Source organism: Lethenteron reissneri, chromosome 21, assembly GCF_015708825.2.
Source record: "Lethenteron reissneri isolate LAM-NWPU_2019-01 chromosome 21, ASM1570882v1, whole genome shotgun sequence".
In the NCBI taxonomy this organism is placed as follows: Eukaryota; Metazoa; Chordata; class Hyperoartia; order Petromyzontiformes; family Petromyzontidae; genus Lethenteron; species Lethenteron reissneri.
Genome location: NC_083799.1, coordinates 7,449,558 through 7,467,305, shown reverse-complemented (window position 1 = coordinate 7,467,305; position 17,748 = coordinate 7,449,558). Strand labels below are relative to the sequence as shown.

The window sequence follows — 17,748 nt, the reverse complement described above, 5'->3', positions numbered from 1 at the left end:
ACACATTGTCGAGTCGATTATCAGATGTTACACTTTTTTCATGCTTGCACCCAAAGTGACAATTGTTCAGCCTTTATTTCCTACAGTGAAATGATATTTGAAACACAATTATCTTTGTGTAAAACTGCAGTATAGAACTTAACCATGATCCACCTCAAATACTATGGCATATTAATGCCTGTGTTTGATGTTCCTGTCTTTGTAGTCATATAATCACGCTATTTCAGACCATTAATAGCAAGTTAAACTGCTGGCTGTTTAGTCAAAACCTTAATATTCATGGGGACACATTTATGGAGAATATCGTGACTATTAAGTATACGAATATTATTTATTCTAAGGGTCTTTCGGTAAAGCCACGTAGATAGAAAAATAATAAAAAATCTCATGACGTTTCGATCGCAACACAAGCAATCGTCTTAAGGTGAGAGAGAGATATGAATATTAATAGGTACATCGTATGAAGAAAATAGGGTTAGGGGCATAAACATATATTACTTTTAACATAAAACATATAAACTGTGTGTATATATTAATTAATACTTATTGTATAGTATTATTGTTATTCAACTTGCCTTTAATAATGATGGTATGTGTGCGTTGGGCTTCTCTAAAATGTAGCCAACCGCGTATATTGGATTTGGTCCTTATATATAATTAATGTACAGCGTTGTGGGATGCTGTTGACGTGAATGATGCTATATAAAATGAAAAGTATTATTATTTAAAAGTGCGAATATCAAACAATATATATTATACAGGACGTATTTTTTTTCATGAAAGCACCCACGTGGTGAATAAAGTGCAGGTGGACAAAGGTAGACTGAGAGGGAGAGCATAACGTGGGCAACTTTCGCGGTCTCACGATCTACACCGCTCCCATTCCTCACAAATTCTTGTCGGGCAGTCGAGTGCTATGGCCGCAAACATTTCAAATAGCACTACAATACATTTGTTGAGAAAGCACAAAACAGTAATCACAAACCCCGCGAATATTAAGGGTTTGTGGTAATGTATAAACTGAACTCTGCCAAAGAAATATTGGATTTTCACAACTCACTGGCTCAAGATCGCCAAGGGTAATGAGTTCCATGCTACTGTACGTCCAATTGAGCATGGAGACTTTAATTTAGAGCTGTGATGATTCTTTGATTAATCAACAAAAATATATAATGGACTACTTTTTTTGCAACGGTTTTACTTAACGTTACTCCTTCGTCGTGTTCAAATCTTGCAATCAAAATTTAGTCCACTTCCTGTTGTCCAATCAATTCCAAATTTTGCACACATACTCAGATCCGGTGACAATGCATGCCTTATTCAAAATCGGCATCACTTAATCAATTAATTCGCTACTTTAAAGCAATCTACATTTTGTATGGACGCATTATTTATATGTATTTGTGTAGGTCAAAAACGCAGCGGTCCCTAAACTCTTGAATCGCCTCGCCCAAGAACCAGGCGCCACGTGTCTCAGGCGCGCCAGTTGTGAAAACCGTTTTGATTTAAAGCTTTCGTGACTGTAGGGATTCATATTCTTGGTTCTTTCGGTAAAGTCACGTAGAAGGGAAATAATACAATAATTATAATATAAAACAATACAAATTCTCACGACGTTTCGACTGCAACACAAGCAATCATCATCAACAAGCATCATCAAGCAATCATAACCTGATGATTGCTTGTGTTGCAGTCGAAACGTCGTGAGAATTTGTATTGTTTTATATTTGTATTATTTTATTTCCCTTCTACGTCACTTTACCGAAAGAACCAAGATTAATAAAACCGTTGTTTTAAAAACAACTTTTAAAATGAGTTTATTGTCATCGAATACCCGGACAACTTAAAATCTAACAGCCACCTCTATATCCTGCCTCCCAAAGGTGGGAAACCCCCTCCCGACAAGCCACAGCCAGCGTGACGTAGCCGATGATGTGATGACGGCACCTAGCCCCACTTATTGCTTCCCTTCCTGTGGCACATGTGGGAAACATGTGCCACAACTATTTTTGTGTTATTTAATTGCTCTAGTAATCAAAGCAATAATCTCTTAAGCAATCCATTACTTAATGTATTGGATATCCCAGCTCTGCTTTTCTGACATTGCCACAAAACAGTCATAATGAAAACAAAACAGCAGCTCATTCCCAAAACTTTATGACCACCACTTATACGTTTGCGTCCACAATGCTCACACGCATCAGTTGGCTATTGATCACTTACACTTGTTGATACACAGAGGCGGAGGGCAACATGCGTGATCAGTACCAAACAGCAGCGGCATCGAGTGGGCGGCTGTGATGTTTAATTATGTATTGAGAGAAAGCAAGGTGGGCGATGGGGACTTTGTGAGCCGGGCTCATACAGCTTCTGAGATGCACTGTGATGACACTCTGTGACCTTCACTCATGCTAGAATAGCGACAATTGAACCGGCGCATCCAATTACACTGCAACATCGCCGACTGTAGTAAAAGAAAATAATCATGGTAAACAATTATAAATGAATAGCAAATGTCGTGCACCGCACATGAATTACAGAGATTATTACTCTCAGTGGGAGGTGAGGTTCTTATTGGGCTTTGATTTGAATTGGCCAATCAGCATAACCTATGTCTTTGCGATGGGTTCCGTGGCTTATGGAGGTCTAAGTAAGTCCTGTTTTATAAAGATTGATTATCAACTAAACAGGGAGCCAGTTCATTTATCAATATATAATTAACTGCATATACGCTACCCGCACACATTAAGTCGCTGAAACAGCAACACGTTGAAACAGTTTGAATTAAATAAGTAATATTTTAAAATACTTTTTTAAAAAACACGCTTTAATGAAATGTACCCTACTCGTAATGGCAGAACTCCAGGAAGTGACCGCAAAGCTTGCCATAATGTAAGGGACCGTGGTGATTTACAGCCAACGTTAGTTGAGCGTGGACAATTAGACCCAAGCCGAAACATAACTTATAAAAATGAATGTTTCAAAATAGTAGTTTTTATTTGATTTGATAAAATATAGTATTGTCATCAGTATGACGTAAGTATACCAAGTTTGCAGTTGATACCACATTGAGAAGTGGGTTAAAATTGAGTTACAAGATTTGAGGATATAACAGAGTGAATTTCGATTTAAAGCTTTCGTGACTGCAGGGATTCATCTTCTTGCTTCTTTCGGTAAAGTCACGTAGAAGGGAAATAATAAAAATGAAACATAATAAAATAATTCTCACGACGTTTCGGCCACAATGCAAGCAGCCGTCCTCAGGTGAAGAACATGTCTGTCGGAAAGACAGCGTTCATAAAAAAAAGACTACTTATCTGAAAAGTACTGCTACTGCCAATTGCTATTGGGTTTGTGGCTCACAGGGAACTGTGATGGGTATTTTGATGGGTGCGCCAAGTCCACATAAGGGGAAAAGGGGACAACCAGGTCTGGGGTTAGGGCAGCTTTACCTTGTTTAAGGGGTGGGGGGGGCATACAAAAACTCATGGGAGGCGTGGAGGCAGGGTGGATAGGATTGGGCTACTAATGAGATGTAGTGGATATTTTTTAAAGCACCAGTTTTTCTTGCGAGGCAACCACTTATGTCTACTGCCTCCTCAACCTACACACACAGCACACACAGACAGCATCTCACAATTAGGCTGCTGTCGGTAGCCTAAAATAGGCCTAGAAATAGGGGTTCGTTCCACCAAGTGGGGCACTACCTACTTTTTTATATTTAACATCAGAAATATATAGAGATTCCTTAGGAAAAAGTTATCCGCACACAACCTTGCAGTTTTTGAGAAAAATGATGCTAAAGGTGCCCATTTTGAAAAAAAGGGAAACCATAGAATTTTGCACTTTCAAACCTGTTTATCATATAAACCCAAAAATGCAGAATTACCACTTGAAGTACAAAATAAACCAGTTTGAAATGTGTGATATACCTAAAGTTGCTATCTATGCACAGTAAACATGATAAGATTATCAAGAAAACTTCTACTGTAGCATTAACATCCCAATTACTTCTCATTATGTTGTTCCAATTCAAAGGTAATATTTGAGGTAAAATCTGAATAACAAATAGAATTAAGCCAAAATATAATATATAACAAACACTTTTCAAAATAACACATTTAATGGTGAATTGTCAATTCGCATACACGAGCAGTAACTGCACTACATGTACATATTCACAGGAATGATTATTGTAAACGAGATTTAATTTTGATTGATTTATATTAAATATATATGTCCTATATTAATTGTATTATCATATACACATCACTAAATATCAAGATTACTGTCCTCACTATCAGATTCACATTAAACAATATCCTCAGTTAATCTCACATTGTCACAATGAACACATTTACATAGGTCAGTGCAGGCCAGGCCAGCCTTGTGGCATGAGCACCTTCCACCTGTACAAGTACCAGACTTACACCCACAGTGGAGTGACCCCAAAATCTGTTGAGGAGCTGGATCTTAAGTCATCCATGATATGAGATCACCATCCTTGACAATCCATCCAAAGCCGTCTGGACTAGGAGCATTTATAAAAGGATCCAATGCTCAACTGTGGATTGCAGCTTGGTAGTTAGCACGCTTGAAGTGCTCTGTAAGTGCATCTTTTGTTGGAGGTAATGCCTGCTCGGAAGAGGCCTGGACACAGAACCTATTGTATCTGGCCAAATTAACATCTGATACATTTTCTCCATACAGCTCACACACAAACGTTATATGGTCACAAATGTGGTGCTGTCCATTTCAAATTGCCTCCCAAGAGGAACAAATGCACTGATGTACTCTGCATTTCCAGACACTATATTTAGTGGTTTCACTTTTCCTTTCCCATAAAAGGAACTAGATGAGTCACAGCCAGTGAATGTGTGTAGTCCTATCAGTGCCTCTGTAAGTGAAGGACCCAAAGCAGAATCAATAGCCTGGAGATCTAACATTCTTTGCCTGTCTTTTGTTCCTGTCAGAAAGTACATCTTTGCTGAGGGAAGCTTAGCCATTATTGAAAGTGAAATGATAGCAACATCAGTATCAGGACTCTGGATGATTATCTTATTATAAAGTTCACTCCAGTCATGTTTTGCATGAAGTAGGAGCCTCGTGTCAGCTTCTTCATGGTCACAAGTCAAAGATTATACCTCTTTGACAGACATAATGCCATCTTTAAGAGTGAGTTGATGACATACATTTCTGCGTGCCACAAAGATATCTATGTCTTTCCAGCTGCTTGTAAAGGCACAGTTCTCCATGTCTCAAAGAGAAAGTCTGTCAAGGCTTCTTTATTTTCACCACTGGCTAGAAACTTGGTCCACTGACTTGGAGTCTTCTGCTTGATGCTGTATATTTGCAGTAATTGTTGTCCAGCAACAGCACGTTTTGATCGTTCAGCATTTTTGATGCTCACTGCTGGGTAGCGATCAATGACAAAATAGACCATTGGACAACTGAACTTTCTACCCATCTCAATCATAAGTTGAAGAAGATCATCAGCAAGCTCACCGAATGTGTCTGGTATATTCTTGAGACTCCTGATCAATGCCATGCCATCTATCAGTAGGGCACCATTATCACCAACAGTCTTGTTCACATGACAGTCCTTGTTCTTTGATTCTAAACATGCTAGAAGAGCAGCCTTATTTGTTTTGGCTAATGAACCATCAGTGCTTGCTAGCAGGGATGAGATATTGCCAAGTGAATATGTCAGAATCTCTTTCAAGTTTACAGACCGGGATTGACTTATCACTAACAGTCGTGCAAAGAGTCTCCTGTCATTTTTTAGAATGACTTGATTTCCATCTTTTGTCTTGGATGATTTCTTCATTTGATCCCCAAATGTAGTGAGCTTCAAGGACTTTATTTGAGAGAAGAAGTCTGTTTTTGATGACTGGACTCGATCTTGGATGAAAAATTTCAGAGCTGTTTCACCTTTATCACAAGCACTTTGTATGTCATCTCTGATAGTCTTTGTATCAACAACACCAGAGCTAATACATACAAGATCTTCACGAAGCAGGAAGGAATTGATCATAGACTCAACCGCTGAAACCAAATATATAACAGCAGCATTGTCTTTTGCAATTCTCGTTGCATCCAACTCTTTATGACCCCTCTCTTTATGTTGCATTCCAGCCATCATTTTACACTGCCTTGTGATTGCAGAACGTTCAGGATGAGACAGTATCCATCGCTGGACGGCACCTCTGTTCAATGTTATACCAGTTATGCCACCTTTGGTCTTTGAATCATGGTTGCAGGTTTGTTCTATTGCTTGGTCACAAGCTATGGATGAGAACCTGTCTTGCCTCATGGCAGATGTGGAGCGTACGTTCACAGGAAGTTCCTGTTTTTTTATGATAATTTTGGTCACGTGACCAGAAAGTTACGACTTTAGATTTCCACTGTACCACGCGGGCATCGGCCATTACACAGATAAGTCAAGATGGCGGCACGCATCGCATCTCAGTGAGACCACAGCCGCACTTGTCCATTGTGGGAGCTTAAGAAGCATTGTCTGTAAGTTGTTTATATTCCTATAATATTGGAAATGCTGTTGTAATGTTGTAATGACCGTTATAGTGATGTAAATGCCTTTATGGTGCCGTTAAGTTGTTGTAGTAAATACGAGGGCTAGTTAGTAACGAAGCCTGCGACTTTCCTTATTGTGGATGTTACTTGTGATTTAGTAGGTCGAGTCAGACTTGTGCCTATGTTGCGATCCTGAGAGTAAAGATGACGAAGTATCTCATCCACAGTTTAGTGTTATGTGTAATGCTGTACATTTGGGGTGCAGTGGGATGAATACACAATGTGCCTGTATGCAACGCACCGGCTTGTGCTTTGTCTAGTTGTTCAGTGGTGATGTAGGGGCCTGGTCCGTCCAGGATCTATTGTTATCTAAGACAATGTTCTGATGCTGTGGTGTTCATTGTGTTGGTGTTTCTGGATTATAACAGATGCTGTATCTGTGTTTTCTCACCAGTTTTACCTTGTTACAATCAATAAATGACGATTGGAGTTGGACGTTCATCCTGGCTCCGAGGGTTTATTGAACGCAAGGTTATCTACTCGACTAGCGGTGCAACGCAGCGCACAGCGAGGCCGAGATAGAACCTGTTAGCATCCTTACGCTGTACTGTCCAGTTTCCTTTTGCAGTAACTTCTTCATAGCAGTGTGGATGAGTCTTTGGAAGATTGATCATCTCGACCCAATATGCTTATAGGTACCTTGCATAATTTTGGCGGTCATATGCAAAATACCATGCAAGCATACGTCTCACTGTTGCTAAGTGAAGGCTCCAGTCAGAGTCTCTGGTTGCTCTAATGAAACTCAGTAACAGTTGAACCATTTCAATGTATGAGCTCCAAAGTCCAAAGGTGGGATTAACAGAGTTCATCTCATGTACATATCTATCATAGCAGGACAGCATATCTGATAATATGTCAGACACTGAGTTAGATGAAAATCCTGCCTCAGACTTGTACTCTCGTACTAGATATTCCATGGCTGATATGTAACGAGTGTGCTGTTGCTCAGGAAGGGACTGAAGAAATGACCTCAACCGCAAGATATGCATTGCCTCAAATAGGAGTTTGTGTGCACGAATGCTACGGTTGTAGTGATGTCCACTAATGACTGCCATTTATTGAACCAACAGCTACCACATTTGATTCAATCAGCATATCCTGTAGTCCTGCTTCTTTGAAACGTTTGCCTATCACTGCCATAAAGGACATGGCTGTGTGGAACTCACCTTAATCGAGCTTGATCGCCGCTATCAGATGAAGCTGCACTGCTTACGTCCTCCATGTTTGCATGTGCGTAGTGATATTGGCTTGATTTTGGCTCAGACCTACTTACATTTTCGATGCTGATTGGTTGAAAATCTAGCTCAACAGTTTTATATGTCTCAATACGCAGTCAATATAGTGCGCCAATAAATTACACTTTTCTCATTAACTGCAGGATAATGCGTGGATAACGTTTTACTTGGATACCTTTTATTAACGTTGAACATATTGAGCAAAAGAAAAAGTAGTGCCCCGTTTGTCAGAACGAAACTGAACTATACAGCTCACGTACAGCGGCCCAAATGGCGTGGATGTGGATGGAAGTATTTGGGCCGAACAAATTCTTGCCAGGTTTGTTGTTTGGAGGTACCGTGGCATCACACATGTTGCATTGGTCAAAGCTACCCACAAAACCTTTCGACAGCCAAATTTGCACCCGCTTTTCAACCAGAGTACTATAATGCAGCGAGGGGTTATTTATATATTTTTTCTCCAGCCTGTTACTGCATTTAATGGATAAGCAAATTAACTGTATGCACAGCATGTCATTATAAGTTTAATTTAATCACATTTAGAACTTCATGTAAAGTGTTCCAAATAAGCTGACAATATATCCTTTAAGAGTGAAATATGTATTTATATCATAGATGCATAAATTGATTTGTTGTTGCAGAACAATATAAAAAAAGTGCTATGGGAAAGCTTGGAATGTATCTTTAGTCCATCACAACGTTCATTCAGTAAAAGTGACGTGCTCATATAATGACAAAACGTTCATACCTGCATATCAACCACAAACATTTCAAATCAGTAAGGCCCCTACTAAAACATTTGGGAAAAAACCAAGAAACTGACAATTCCAAGAAACTGAGAGAGAAATCAAAAAAACCAAGGCACAGTAACATATACTGTCATGCAGGCAAGGATGAGTTGACTTTTGAATGGGCGGTGGGGGGGATTACTAAATGAGTTTGCGTAGCAACAAAATGCTTATATACCCCACTTAGTGAAGGGCACCATAGTAAATTAAATAATACTGGTAGGAACCTCCTGGTTACACCAGTCCACAGGGGATTATTGTGTCGTGCAGGGAGGGGCTGGGTGGGGAGGGGCTGGGTGGGGATGGTGGGGCTGGGTGGGGAGGTGATGGTGGGGAGGGTGGGGAGGGGCTGGGTGGGGAGGGTGGGGCTGGGTGGGGGGTGGGAGGGGTAGGGCTGGGTGGGGAGGGGCTTGTCACATTTCAATTCAGGACCCTACTGAAAAAGGATCTCAAGATTCAGTGAGGCTATTCTTTGGTTCTTTCGGTAAAGTCGCGTATAAAGAAAAAATAATAAAATAAATAATAGCATACTACGACGTTTCGATTGCAACACAAGCAATCATCATCAGGTATAAAAGAAATAGCAACAAAATCTAACCAGAAAACTATAGACAGACATATAAGCAGACAGACATCATAAAGATACACAGAGAGAGAACACGTATCGGCACAGAGAGCGAGGTTGTCTCTGTGACGGGGCCTTAAATATAGAGAGGGGGCGGGGGCGGAGAGAGGGAGGGTGCAGAGTAAAAATTAGCATCTCAATGAGTGGACAACGACGTGGTACGGTACGCAAGCTTGCAAATTAGGAGAAAGACACACTAAAATTAAATAACCTAGTAAAATATCGAAATGTAATGTAATGCAACACAGAGAGTTTTTTTTTCTCTGCACCCTCCCTCTCTCCGCCCCCGCCCCCTCTCTATATTTAAGGCCCCATCACAGAGACGACCTCTCTCTTTGTGCCGATACGTGTTCTCTCTCTGTGTATCTTTATGATGTCTGTCTGCTTATATGTCTGTCTATAGTTTTCTGGTTATATTTTTGTTGCTATTTCTTTTATACCTGATGATGATTGCTTGTGTTGCAATCGAAACGTCGTAGTATGCAATTATTTAATTTATTATTTTATTTTTATACGTGACTTTACCGAAAGAACCAAAGAATAATTCTTGCAGTCACTAAAGCTCCAAAATTAATATTGAACCACTTCTACGGGGAAGTTTTAAGCTAATCTTTTTTCTCTCTCTCTGGTTTTTTGTTTTCTCTCTCTGCCTGTGTCCTCTCTTTGGAATTTTCACACTTAAATTCTAACTTAGCAATCTTTGAAATACGTAATCAACCGGGCTATGCGTTCATTGTGTGTTGACCGACTCTCTGTGTTGCATTACATTACATTTCGATATTTTACTAGGTTATTTAATTTTAGTGTGTCTTTCTCCTAATTTTCAAGCTTACGTGTACCGTACCACGTTGTTGTCCACTCATTGACATGCTAATTTTTTCTCTGCACCCTCCCTCTCTCCGCCCTCGCCCCCTCTCTATATTTAAGGCCCCGTCACAGAGACGACCTCTCTCTTTGTGCCGATACGTGTTCTCTCTCTGTGTATCTTTATGATGTCTGTCTGCTTATATGTCTGTCTATAGTTTTCTGGTTAGATTTTTGTTGCTATTTCTTTTATACCTGATGATGATTGCTTGTGTTGCAATCGAAGCGTCGTAGTATGCTATTATTTAATTTATCTTTATACGTGACTTTACCGAAAGAACCAAAGAATATTACATGATTTTAGAGGTGGTATCAAGACAAAGTGTATAATGCAGAGCTTGGGGAATTTGGAAAATGGGTGGCATTCAAATAGCAAATCGCACCATCTCTCACCCTTCTTCCTTGGACTTTTCATACATCTGTAATGACAGTAGAGCCTCCATGCGGTGTGAGTGGACTAGTGGTCACGGGAGGTAATGACAGGGGAGTCAGCCTACAGTGCAAATGCACTAGTGGCCACGGGAGATAATGACAGGGGTATCAGTTGTGAGTGCAACGAGACTAGGAGCATGATCAAGTGGCAGAAGAGGATGGTAGAGTTTGCCGGTTGAGCGAGCGTCCAGAGTCAGCGAGAAGGTTCGGAGAAGTGGGGCGTGACCTCAGTTGGTATATAAGGGAGACTCTGGGCTGTTGCAGTGGGGTCTCTGCCTGTGTCAAGTGAATGTGTCTTCAATAAAGTGCCAATTTAGAAGTGTGTCAAATCATTAAACATACACTGTGACTATGTTACCACTAAATCGTGAATCAGATGGTCTTTAATCTCTGTCAACAATATATTTTTTTCCGTCCAAAAGTTTGTGACTTTAATGCAAAGACACAAAACAGAATAATGGATATGCTAATTATTGCCCCGATAAAACTGGAATCACTATGGTGATGGTGCTTAAGATTGAAATAAAAATTCAGTTACCTAATTCTCTACATGTAATTCGAACAAATTCTGAAAAATTCAGCTCCGTGTAGGTTCTCACAATATTATTCCTCACCATTATTCCTGTTAATAATTTGTATCTATTCAGTGCACAATCGAAATGGATTATACATGCGTTTAGTGTAAAAAATAACTCTAATAATGACTTCGTATGAGTTTGATGCCAAAAACTAGCCAAATTATTTTCATCAAAATTTTGTTTACCCACATTCCTTTGTATTTATACTGCTATTTACTTTTTAAGTATTTTCTTTAATAAGCTGTGAAAATGCATCTTGGGATGTTCGACCAATTTCTTTTGTAAATATTTGTGCCCAGACAAAACCCATGCACTACTAGGAGAGACAGAATAACTCTACGAGTTGAGAAACACCTACCTTCTAAACCTTGTAACAAGATGACAAGTTGCTGTACTCGTAACGAATTGGCATGTTCTGATTACGTGACAAACCTTACTAAATGGCTGTGTTTAGTGGTGGTGGGTTTAACGACACGTGTATATATATATATGGGATCTATCCCAAAAAACCTGTATTACGGATGATATTGGTCGCGAAAGCCTATGTGTTCTATCTTGATTTGAAGCTTTCGTGAGTACAGGAATCCATACTCTTTGGTTCTTTCGGTAAAGTCACGTAGGTATAAAAATAAATAAATCACGATGTTTCGGGCGCAACCCAAGCGTCTTTCATCAGGTGGGGAAAAAAAACATTCTAATGAATGCACTGCACAAAAAAACACATTTTTGTAATGAATGCACTGCTTTTTTTCCTTCTGTATCTGCTTTTTAAATGCTTGGGTAGCCAAGGTCTCTCTTTACGTACAGGGACCTATAATGGGAATGAGGTTTGTTGTCTGCTTATTTTTTTCTTATATTCTCTACAACAATGCAAATTATTATTTTGTATTGTGCTTTAAACTAAGCCCCATTTATGAGTTCACTAGCATTGGTATAATGAAGCCTTACTATGCTGATGAAACAACGAATGCAAAACCAGTCCTGAGTTTGCTTATTGAACAAATACTGCCAAAATTATGCCCTCTCAGAAGTATTTGTGGCTGATGGAATGTGTAAAAAAGAAGTTTTTTAAATGTCAAGAGACAGATATGGCAAGGAAGGGTTTTTTCTGCTCATTTGGTTACGTGACTTTACCGAAAGAACCAGAGTATCATCATTGTAACTGGTAATTATTATAGTCTATCAACAAATAACCAAGAAAATAAGGAGGGGTGCTGCAATGGGGTAATGGTTAGTATACTGGACTTGCAATCCCGAGGTCAATGGTTCATTCTTCCAGCACCACGCTGGTAAAACAAAAATTCCTCCATCTGTGTCGACCCAACAGTATAAATGGGTACACACCAGTTGACCTGCAGGTCATGTGTGGTGGGGGTGAGGTATGGGTAATCCGACCGTTTCTAAAATGTTTGGTGAGCGTTGAAGAGTAGGCCAAATTCCCTCTTGGAAGGGGCTCTCGAGTTCTCTCAAATGGAGGCCCTCTCAGCAGTAGCTGCGTATGTAAGCAAGTTCAAGGTTATACCTTTATCTACAAGTTATTAAGGCGAGATGTTTTCAACATAACTTCTGTGCTTTTATACGTGGGAAGTGAGGACAGTGAGGGATGCGAGTGGAGTAAAATTGGGTTAGGTTTGGGGAAAGTAGAGGTTTCGGGGTTGAAGGAGTGGAGGGAAAACAGAGGCACAATATTTGGGCCATTGAGTTGGTTACCTGTGGGCACCTGGTCCAGGGCCCCCACTCAGACATGACACACTCTCCAGGGCACTGCAGCACACACGCTCGTGCATCCTGGGGTCTCTCCGTGGGGTTGCACCACACGTCCTCCACAGGTGTGCCCGGGCCCTCCACACCCTGTACCTCACACCTGCAGTGTGTGCGCACACACACACACACACAATTACAACAATTACAACCCGACCAAGTGCTGGTGACGTTTGACATTGCCTCTTGCTGTAGAGGTTCGCGATTTGTGTCCTGCGGCCGCCCTGAATATTACTGTATGCTTTTTAGTCATACATTTGCTCCACCTGCTTCACAGTGGATGCTAAATATCCCATGAGTGTAATTGTCATGGGATATTTAGCATCCATAAACTTGCCAAATGTGTAAAATAAGTACACATTACATGATTGAAAGAGACCACAAAGTAACATTATCCCCTACAATGTCTGTGCAGAAGCGCCACCCTCCCCCTCAGCATTTCGCTTGGGAGATCATCACTGCCCGGTGCCGTTCCTGGTCTCAGACTCTGGATCGCCTTCAGTAGTTGCTCAACAGATGGCACCTCATCCAGCAACTCACAGGGGGTGACTATTACTTCCAATATTTCAGGCACTGCAGCCTCAGCAGGGTCATCCCCACTTTGTGCCACGTTGTTTTCCAGGCTGAAGGATTTCCCCTCCCTAGGACCTCACAGAAATGCTCAGCAAATCTGTGAACCTGTTCCTGGGGGTTGGAGATTGGATCACTGTTCTTTCCCCTAATTATGGTAATAGGTGTGGCGCTGCAGGTTACTTTTTTGATGGAATTAAAGAGTGATTTGTGATCGAGGGCAACTTAGGCAGGTTCCATCTCCTCAGCAACTCGCGACCACCACCCATTTTTGCAGTGTCTCACGTCTCTCCAAACTTCTGAGCGAAGGCTGCGGTAAGCCTCCTCATTCTCTGACGTGGAATGCTGAACACATACTCTGTCAGCCAGGGTCTCTGGGGAAGTCTGGACCGTGTACCCAAGGCAGCCATCGCAGCTGCATGAGCCAAATTTCTAAACCTTGCCCATTTCCCCTCGACATCAGGAGGAGTGGGGGACAATGCCAACCCCAACTGCAAGCGATGAAGGAATTCTTGCTTGCAACTTTCATCAGCTAGCTGAGACCAGGCCACTATGAGTTTGAATGACGTCTTGGGTGTACACACACCACTGACAAGGTCTGGATCGTGTACCCAAGGCAGCCATTGCAGCTGCATGAGCGACATAAACACACACACACATACATAATTGACATAGTTGATGCATGCCTGGAGGAATGGTTGTTGATCACTTTCATGTGGGTAATAATTTCAAACCTGCAGAGTACACGGAGGCCATCAGAATGCAGTACTGCAAGTAAGCTGTAGACCTATTTTGCATTAAAATGCGTATTTATCTCTGAATAACCTGTTTTCCTCCAACGGTGTAAAATACTTGGCCAAGAATCCCAAACTGGTCTATGCTAAAGAAAAGTAGCGATGCTACAATTTAAGAGTAAAACTCTACTATCTATACAATATACATAGTAAAATGTAAAAATTGTAATATCTTGGGAACAGTAGCCAATCAGTTGTTTTAATTGGCACATTTGAATTCAGCACGTAAAATCCATAATAAATAGCACATTTCATCTCTGAAGCAGACGACGTCTAAAAGATTGTAGACCAGTATAATTAGAGTGAGAGACAAAAATATGAACACATGAGAGTACATGTGCAAATTAGAGATGTCATATTGACTGGTAAGGAGAGTAAGAGGACTTTGGCAGGATTTGTGAAAAGAAAAGATGTTGGCCCATGGTTGCAACTAACGACAGTGGCATCCGAAGGAGGGGACACACACGAAAGGATGTCCATCATGGAGATGGTGCAATCAAAAGATCAGTTCATGTGCACGCGGCTAGATGGATTGTTACATTGCAAGATTATGAGGGATAATTACTGCTGATGATTATCATGATAGTTGTTGTAAAATATCGCTCTGTAACGGTAAACACGTTACCTCAACACACAGTATTGTTGCTCGAGACGGAAATGTACACACATTCCCTCCTCTGAGTGTTGTATATATGCCATTTCCAAAAAATAATATTAACAGTGATATTGTCTATTTTTAATGTAATACTTATCTTTTTTTTCATATACCTGGATTTAGCGCGTTCTAAAAAAACACAGTAATGGAGGCCTATGAACTCCTCCCTTGAGACAACAAGGCCAAAGGAGCACCCCTTGCTGCTTCGCCCTCACACAAAAGAGACTCGGCATCTGGAGGTTGATTCATAAGAGGTTGTTTGGGTTAGATCGCGTAAATATATTTGAAACACGGCAAAATTGAGTCTTCCGCCGTTGCCGATCATTGCTACAACGTGGTGGGCTCTCATAATATTGTTTTCTCCGAGACTAAGGTGCTCTGCAAACCCTATGGCTACCATCAAAGGTTTGTACACGAAGCCATTCAGATATACAAACACAGACATAATTTCCACCGTGATGATGGGTACAAACTTAGTAATCATTGGAAAGATGTTATCAACCATGCAAAAAAGATTTAACTACTCATTTTTGGACCATCTTATCTGACAGGCACTATTTTACTCTACCGAGTGTTAACATCCCCAGCGTTTAACAGTACTCTCCTTTTCGTATTTAATTAATTTTACCCACCCAGAAGCATAACAAAAGGCAGCTTAATCCTAGCTGGCTTATCTACTTATGCCATCTACATTACAAAGGCTCAGTTCCAGCAGCAGTACTGACCATCTCACAACTCCTCTCCCGCGGCCCTTCCTGGCTCCTCCCCCCTTGATCAGTATATAAGGTCGTGCCTCTTGGGACTTCTCTTCACTTGATACAGATATTTTGCTGGGACAGTTTCACCTGAGGACGGAAGCTTGTGTTGCCTCCGAAACGTCGTGATTTTATTGTTTTATTTTTATTAATTTCAATTTCATTTTTTACCTAAGTGACTTTACCGAAAGAACTAAGAGTATATATAAATGTGTCGTTAAAACCCCCCACCACCCGACACAGCCAACTAGTAAGGGTTGTCATGTAAAGAGAACATGCCAATTCGTCACTAGGACAGCACACCGGTGTGTTGGAGAGCCAAGCCACAACATTTGCAATCTGAGTACGACATTTTGCCAGTAATCATGACCAGCTTCATCAGGTGACAGCCAGATTTGTGGAGAAGTCTAACTGTTTCGTTCCTTATATAGAGGCGTAGATGTGGTGACCACGCTTGTGCGCTCTTGCCCCAATCAAACTGCGCTCATAACCTCATCAGGCGCCAGGATGTCTGTGGAGCCAGAACCAGGGATGAACTCAGACTGAACCTATGGATGCACTACATTTGCAAAGATGAGAGGAGGATGTTGGGTCATAATGTACCATAGGTAATTAACCACATGAGCTATAAATCCTATGTAGACAGCACCAAAAATCATACAAGTCAGTCTTGCTGAGGCAAACTCTGGGGCATGGTCCTCGAAATCAACCATGAAGTGCCAAGTGTTGAGTTTTGCAGAGGCAAAGGCTCTGTATCGCTAAGTGTTCAGTTATGCGGTGACAGACTCAGTATCACTTAAAGTTTTATTCTACGTTTTTCCTTGTGTGTTGAGTTGCTTGCAGAGTCAAGGACTTTGAGAATATGTATTGTACTAAATTAAGAGTTGTGAGAAGCTAAGAGGTGTGCGAATGCCTTTTTCATATAATACTGTGATCAGCTAAGACGTTTGAGAAGTTAAGTGGAGATTTTAGTTATACACCAATATCGAGTGTGCATGAAATGCTGTCCAAGCTATAGACTGGAAAAGTTATGTAGGTCAAGTGACTGATACTCTGCTGATAAGAGTTTTGATGAGCAGTGCACAGCAGGAAACCTTCTGAGGGAGGGGGGGCACCAAAGGTGCTCGCGCGAAGCAGGCAGCTGCTGACAAGGAACAAGGAGCAGCGTGACCACAGAGTACTCCAACTGCAGATCGAGCCTGGCGTGCAAACGTGCAGCGCAACAGCTCACGGCTGACCACGAGCGTGCTAACTCGGGAGCCCCGAGCAGCTTCCAGCGTGGATCGAGCATGATACACAGACAACAGTGCGAAGGAGCAGCAATTAGCAGGGCGATAGCACGACAACTGTGGACCAAGCTCGCCACTCTACACATCGTTGTGGGACTTGATGTATTGTTCAGAAAGGAGAAACATTAACTTTACACTCACTCACTATTTTTAAGTGTACCTTGCACAGGTTGTGGGCCAAGAAGAATCTCAGCTTGCATGCCTCACACCCCATGACAATGGAATTGTGCAAGGTCGCATTTCCATGAGATAGCCTATTGTTTTTTTTGTAACGTGATTGTGAGATCCAATCGTTGACGTTTTCTAACTATTTGATACGCATTTGATGAGAACACATTCTGTGCGAATATTGCCATTTTGAGGTGTTGCCTATTGTTCTGGTTTAACCACGTCAACGTGAGATTTGACCATTGATGCTTTTATGATCATCTAGTACGGATTGATGAGTATGTATATTTGCATGGGTACTGTTGTCGGTATTCTGATGATAAAAGTTTGATGTTAGAATAAGTATTATTAAAGTTGCTTAGATTAAAAACAGGTTTTTGAGCGCTTTCCTGAATTCGTGCATCTATGTCGTAATGACGAACTGTATCCTGCAGTGAGATATGAATCCCGAGAACTGACAATCACCCGCTGCACACGCAGCAGTTTGGATAAAGCTGCATTGCTCTTGCAAGTGCCGCATGAGCCCCGATCCCCGCAAGGCAAGCATTACCCTGGCTTGTAGATCTAGGCCAGCTCCCCTCACACTCGACCCGGTGAAACCTTTATGAAGTCACGAGGCACATTTGGACTTGGTGGCTCAGGA

General features: G+C 41.2%; 1 protein-coding gene across 1 annotated transcript in view; it reads right to left on the bottom strand.

Moving 5' to 3' along the window:
- LOC133344936 (thrombospondin type-1 domain-containing protein 7B-like) overlaps positions 1–17,748 on the bottom strand; it is a 381,310-nt gene that overhangs the window by 47,467 nt on the left and 316,095 nt on the right. The window contains 1 exon segment of the mRNA XM_061555265.1: positions 12,824–12,977. Within this exon segment, the coding sequence (XP_061411249.1) occupies positions 12,824–12,977 (154 nt within the window).